The sequence below is a fragment of the Populus trichocarpa genome, chromosome 13, assembly GCF_000002775.5.
Source record: "Populus trichocarpa isolate Nisqually-1 chromosome 13, P.trichocarpa_v4.1, whole genome shotgun sequence".
Lineage (NCBI taxonomy): Eukaryota > Viridiplantae > Streptophyta > Magnoliopsida > Malpighiales > Salicaceae > Populus > Populus trichocarpa.
This window is the reverse complement of record NC_037297.2, coordinates 10958813-10966019: the sequence shown is the minus strand read 5'-3', so window position 1 is coordinate 10966019 and position 7207 is coordinate 10958813. Positions and strand designations below refer to the sequence as shown.

Sequence of the window (7207 nt, the reverse complement as noted above, 5' to 3'; positions counted from 1 at the left end):
CCAGTGTATTTGATGAAATCATGAACACAAATTTTTTTTTATACAACCATGTTTGGGATAAACATATTTTCACGGCTTATACGGGATCATACAAATCCACCCCCTCGATAGCCCTTATTCTAGCTTCCAATGTTATCATCTTATCTTGATCAATATCATTAGACGATTTTGTCTTGTGAGATTCATTAGCGAATACATCTACTATTGTAGAGGTTAGTGCTGGTATTATCGTCTACACAAATGTTGCATTATAATGGGGTTTCTTACCCTCTTCGCCCATCCTTTCCTCTAGTTGAATTGTTGCTTAAGTTTGGGCAAAAATGGCAGGTCGATTGGAAGGGCCTTCAGGGAATCCAACGTTGAGTGTTTACTCAAGCAAGCTAGAGATACAAGCCATGCTAACCTTCCGAGAATCCAACTCTTCATGAAAGTGGGTATAATCATGATCATGTTCTTCATCTTTCATATTTCTTTGACGAAGTCGGGTGTTGTAAACTCTACGGATTTGAGCTTTTTGAGGACTTATATTCTAATCTAGAATGCACTCATGACATTTAAACTCTAAGATATGAATGTATGCATGCTTATGAATGTAGGTGTATATACATATGCATCAGATATGGATTAACATGTTTGAAGGGCTAATCCATGACTTCCTTATTGAATATGGGCAAAAATTTATAGTTTGATTAATCTGAAAAAATCTTTTCCAAGTCCTTATCTTGGTTAAATCTTATACACATTGGACAGTACAAAATAAAAAGGTGGGTTCGAGTCCTTTTTATTAAAAAAAAAGACAAAATGGTTTTTATGTGCGGTAATTTCCTAGCCTTGGTCTTTAAGTTATTCTCTGAAGCTAATTACATCATCTCATATTCTTATCCATATTAAAAAAAAAGTCATGGTCTTAGCTTAGAAAATCCCGCGAGTTCAGGATTATTAATCAAGTATGCATTGATGCAAAATGAATTATTAGAAAATCCATATCTTAAGGTCAAATTATAAGCCACTACCTGAAGAGTAGGCTTACTATTTAGTCTCAAAAGGGTCTATGACCCACCTAGTGTCCACCTTTCATGAAGGCAATATAAAGGTTACATGGAATGGTTATGGCACAATGTGACCATCATTACGGAGTAAACTTATGCATGAGCAGTATGTAAAAAATACATAAGCAACACGTAAAAATATAGGCTACAATTAAATTGCATAGACCAACAAAAATAAACAAGCAAACAATTAAATAAACAAAGCTCAGTCTGACAAGACAAGTCCCTAGTGAAGTCGCAATCATGTCATGACATGCACAACATCGAATGACGGATCTATGTCCTGGAATGGAAGAGGTTTTGAGTTTAATCATAAAGTTATGATTTAAGGGAGTTGACACCTCGTATCATGGTCACTAGGAAACCTATGGTCTTAGAGAGCCTAGATAAAAGGACTAGTTATGCAAGGAGAAGACGCATCACCCCTAGTGCACCCTGCATAAGGCAAGCTGCATTGTTGATTGATTGTTTTTCTAGGTCATACATTTTATATGTGTTTTTTAGGTCTATAAGTCCATCATCGTTATCTAAGTTTTCCTTTATAAACATGCAATCTTTGAAGAGACGAGATTGTAACACCTAATTATAAAGTAAAGAATATTCCACTTGGTTGGGGTGGTATTCATTATCATAAGCTTGTATCATTATTGATCTTATCTCGCTTTGAGGTCTTTTTTGATGAGGTGTATGCGAGTAAGATTTAGAGGAAGATCGATGGAGGTAGCCACTTATATGGCTTGGACCTGCTAAAGCTCTACTTTTTTTTTTATCTTTGGAGTTCAAGTTTGGAGCGTCTAGTTTGAGCAAGTTGTTCTAAGTTGCTCTTTTAAGAAACCAGAGTTGTCAACGTGTATTTGATGATACGTGTAATGAAGCTAGTTATTGTATCATCTGTTGAGGGAGTGGTAAATTTCAAAACTATTGTTATGTAGATAGAACAAATTCAATAAACACTTTCATTTTATGGGTGATTTTTTGGAGATTTGGAAGAGCTAATGTACTTATGGTGGAGAGGTTGGTTACTTTCTCGTGCCTTGCTATTTATGAGTCATCACCATGAAATGAATTTTTTCATATATGAAAAATAGGAATGAAGTAGATATTGTTCAAGTTCCCACAGATAGTGTCACTCATCAAATCGAAAAACCTTCAAGTTGAATTTGGGCCTTTCCAAGGCTGGTGCAATGGGTTTTGAAGAAATTTGTATTAAGTTAGGTGAGACTTATGGTTTTTGAACTTCTATAAAAACAAGTCTTCTATTGAGATAGGGGATCCTTCAATGCTTAAGTTAGTAAACTATAAAAGGAAAATAATGTATAACAAAAAGGACAAGAACAAAGAGCATAAAAGAGTGTATATTATGATTATCATGTGGAGAATGTATGTTGTGATTATCATGTGTTATGTTATTGTTTGGCCTATTGTTTGTTGTTATTGCGAAGCGACCTAAGGTATTTATACACCACAATCAATTGAAATTACTCCATGGAGAGCAAAGTTACAGTTATACCGTACAAGATTAATAATGAAGAATAATTACCTTTATCGCATAAGTAACTTATAAAATGTGTTGTCGAGTGGAGGTGTCGCACTGTACAGATAAGCATTCCATTGACCAGTGACGATAACTATTGGTGAGACGGGTAGATGTGCCATAGCCATTATCGAGATAGGCAGACATTTGTGTTGACAGTTTGTACATCTCTACAATGAAGAATTAGGTGTGTCAAGTGATTGCATAAGCTATGTACTAATGAAGCGGTGCCTATAACTTCTACAAGTGCATGACACACGAGCTTAGTATATTTTCTCTTTTTTCCTTTTGTTTTCCCTTTCTCCCTTGCTTGTTCTTTGGTCAATTAGATTTTAGGGACTAAATTGGAGAATTATTAAAGAATCCAGGACTAAAGTTGAGAAAAGAAAGGAAAAGTTAATTGGCGTGTGTAATACATGCGCTAGCATGTGGACAAGCATCTGTTGCTTGTGGCAGCACATGTAACTTCCACGAATGATGTCTTTTCTTAGTTTTGTTGGATTTGTCTTATAAAGTGACACTCTAATAACTTCTTTCTCCTCCCTTGAATTGTGAGGTAGTTTCTTATTGTCCTAATTTTTTTTTCTTGGGTGGTTTTGTTTTGTTAACCTTTTTTTATTGACCAGTTTGCTTTTGTTATTTTTTTTTATATGTTTTTGTAATCGTTAGTACTTTCTCTTTATTTTTTTGTTTTACTTTAGGCCTTAGCTTTGGCCCATCAAATAACGTATTAGCATTTCGTCTTATCATAGTATTTGTTTTTGATGGTAAAACTCTAAATAGTGCGTTCATGTAAAAGGGAAAATCAAACATAAGCCCTTCCACTGAACAAATAACAGTATAGGAGGTAGAATTTTTTTATTTTTTTTTCCCTGTATTAAAGAAGTACCTGGTTGACAAACATATAGAAGGAAACCCGAAGGAAACGTTAAGAGGCAATCTAAGCAAGATCTTTGGCCCTTGACAAATGTAGGTGGGGCCGGGACATCTTTTAATGCTGTCAGTGTCAATTAAGTAAACAATATTCCATCACAATCCTGGTTAGGCTCAACTGTAGAATCCTCTGTAGGGTATTTCGCCCAGGTGAAGTTTTCTTGGAAAAAAAACACAACCGTACTAAGATCATGACACTCACAAAAAGAAACAAATTTGACTTGACATTCTGTGTCGATCGTTAAAACTCATAGCTTGTATCTCGTAATTGAACTTCACGGTGACCCACTGAATACCATGGAACTCTTTGTAAGCTATCAAATTTGCACACCGGAAGAGATATAGTTTCACGATAACGTTCAGATTTCTCTAGAATAAACAATTAAGCACGAAACACGAATGGAAGAAGCTAGCTAGATTCATTAAAGACATTGTTTTCGTTTACAATGAGAGAAAAAAATGGCACTTTGTGCAAATTTAAAGGAAATAGAACACATTTCGGGCTCTCTTTCGAATCCTCTGCCGGTGAAGACATTCAACTCTCTTAATGCATTAATAGAGCCCGATGTTGTCAAAAAGCAGCCACAATGACCAGAACTCCCTCTACCAGAAGGAAAAAAAAAGATGCAGAAGGCTTAATTAAGCTTATTGACTCTATCATATTCAAGAAATTAGATAGATTTTAAGGTAGGCAATTCCATTATTACACAAGTTGGTATAATCAATTTGTCATTATATATAACTATGATAGTAATAATTATAATAATAAAAATAAAAATATAGTATATAGTATATAGTACCGCAAAAAAAATAGTTTGTATATGATTAATAATCCCAAATGGAGTCATGCTCATGCTCCATTTCACCCCACTCATCACTGAGTTCGACATCAATATCATCACCCATAGCCACAGGCTCATCCAACAGAAGAGCCCCAGCTAACTCCATCCACATTTTTGGTGAGTCCAGTGGTGCCTCATTTATAGCTTGAATTTGGCTTGGTGACAACCCAACCCTAACAGGACCTAAACTGCCCCCGCCGCCACTAGAGCTACCACTTACTCCCTCTGAACATTTTATCGGTCTCCGAAACAGCAAAGCCGCCTCTTGTGCTGCCATTTGCACATCCTCAGTGCTAGAGCTCGCCGGCCGGGGCAAACTATCCACCATTTCTGGAAAGTTTAGTTGAGCCCCACGTCCTCTAAGGTGTAATGCTGCCACATCATATGCCGCCGCGGCCATTTCAGGCATCTCATAACTCCCAAGCCAAATTCTTGTCTTCTTACCAGGCTCCCGGATTTCGGACACCCATTTCCCCCATTTTCGCTGTCGTACACCTCGATATCTTGGCTGACTAATCCCCGGATGGCCGTCCCTGGTTCTTCCTTCCATTTTAGCAAGTAGAAGGAAGGTTTTCTCTACTGATGAATGGTATTCCCGCAATGTACTAGTACAAATTAATGATTGTGAAGAACTATGACAGCCGAGAGAGTGTGACACAAGAGTGTGTGCTAATCTATAAATAGATGTGGCACATCAATCGAATGATTTGGATGGGAGGAGGAGGGAGTTTCCTAGTAGTTACGTTTAAGTGCGGGAGATGCTGGCAATGCGTTGCATGTGCTGGGGTTTTGAATGAATGACAAATTCATACCTTGCGATGCATTGTTCCATTTTATAATATTATCATGGTCAGCCTAGAACAACTACTCACATATTCATAAAATATAATAAAAAGAAAAAACAACTACATTCTTAAAAACACATGGTCTGTATAATTAAGATAAAATTATAAATATTGGTATTATTTCTTCAATGGTGTGTGGAGCTTCTACTTGTGTCAAGATTTTTTTCCCTTCTTAATATGGATAATTAATAGATACTGCTGTAGCCTAGCCAGGCTAGAAGCATTTCATATTGTACGTAATTTGTCCTTCCATGGTAAGTCTATCAGCACTAAAAGGAATGGAATTTTTAGAGCAGTGCCAGCCTCCTAATTTTTCTTTTTTTAGCCAGAAGACACTTTCTCATGTGAACTCTACTACTATTTGAATTTATGACATCTGACAAATCATTCATGAGCAGGTGGTTCGTGAAATTTGCAATTTGCTGCTATATAATTTTTCTAAATAATTTATATCTTATACTTTAACTAGAAAAATTAAGATCAAGTTCATAATCATTTAATTATTAAAAGCTTTAATATTGAATAATTGTTTTATAGTATTTGTATATTAAACCTAATCTAATTTAATTTTCATTTTCCACTAATTTCTTGGAACCGGAAGACATACTTTTTTATATATATATATATTATGGCATGTTTTGCATTGCGTTTCAAAAATATTTTTGAAAAAAATTTAATTTTTTTTATTTTACTTTAAATTAATATATTTTTTATGTTTTTAAGTCATTTTAATGTGTTGATGTCAAAAATAATTTTTAAAAAATAAAAAAATATATTATTTTAATATATTTTAAAATAAAAAATACTTTAAAAAAATAACCACAACTATATCTTTAAATACGGTCTATAGGTTATTTCACCTAAGGTATTATTTCCATCCAAAACATTGTAGGAATCATAAAGCATTTCTTTCTTTTTTTTTCTTTATCAACGAGGACACAGGTACCAATGTGTCAAATCTTAGGCTTTAGGAATTACATAGAAACCACTTTAGCGTGTTCTAAAGTATTTTTTTTTATGTAGCGGTTCGAATCTCACCTACTATATCTTGCAATTAATGGTATATTTATTGTAGCTATTTCTAGAAAGATTGTAAGCTTCGACCTCGACATGGGTCTAATAAATATCCTTTCAAATAAAAGAATAATTTAATATGAACATAATGTTTCTTGTCAAAAGTGTGAAACAACATATCTATCTTTTTTATTAAAAAAAATCGTGAAAAAGCTCCCATTAAAAAAATTAAAAGATCACTTGCATAAGTTGATATTTCAACTTCTTAAATTTTAAAATAGGTACATTTAAAAAAATATATTTTTATAAGTTAAATATATATAAAAAAAAGTTTTCAAAAATAATATAACTAATTAAAATAGTGAATTTTAATACCAATAGCAAAAATATCGAAGTTGTTTCTTTTAGTTTTCTTTAAAAATCTACTTTTCTTTTGTCATGTCAAGTGCCACCATGTTTTTTTTCTCCTGGTGGCGTGTTTTAGAAGAGGTTGGGTGGTTTGTTACTAGTAAAAAAAATTTATTTTATCTCTCCTTCCTCTTAAATTGCAGGTTGGTCCTTTTTGTTTTTTATTTTTTATTTTTTAGCTTCGATCTTTTTTTTATTTCTAATTGTTTTTCTTGATCCTTTTATAAATTTTTTATTTCTTTTCAATTTAATTCTTATTTTTTATTTTTGATTTTTTTTTCATAATCACTTTATAAAAGTTTTATTGGTTTTCAAATTCCCCTTTCAATAGAAGTTTAGGGTATATTACTTTTTCAATTTAGTCCTCATTTTTTAGATGTTTTTTTCTTTTTATTAGTGTTATATTCTTTTCAATTTAACCCTCAAATCGAAAAATGTTAGTTGCTCTATAATTTATTTTTTATTTTAATTTTCACTCTTATTCTTTTAATTATTATTATTTTTGTTTTAGATCCTTTCGTCTAATTAATTTTTTTTTCAATTTTATTCTTTAGCATTTAATATGTTGGGGATTGTGGTTTG

The 7207-nt window shown here is 33.2% G+C and overlaps 1 protein-coding gene across 1 annotated transcript; it reads right to left on the bottom strand.

Moving 5' to 3' along the window:
• Positions 1-3916: 3916 nt before the first annotated feature.
• Positions 3917-5084, bottom strand: LOC18104334 (ethylene-responsive transcription factor ERF022). The gene has a single exon (XM_006376095.3). The coding sequence runs from the start codon at positions 4906-4908 to the stop codon at positions 4342-4344; it is 567 nt and encodes a 188-aa protein (XP_006376157.3). The 5' UTR covers positions 4909-5084; the 3' UTR covers positions 3917-4341.
• Between the last annotated feature and the right edge of the window lie 2123 nt (positions 5085-7207).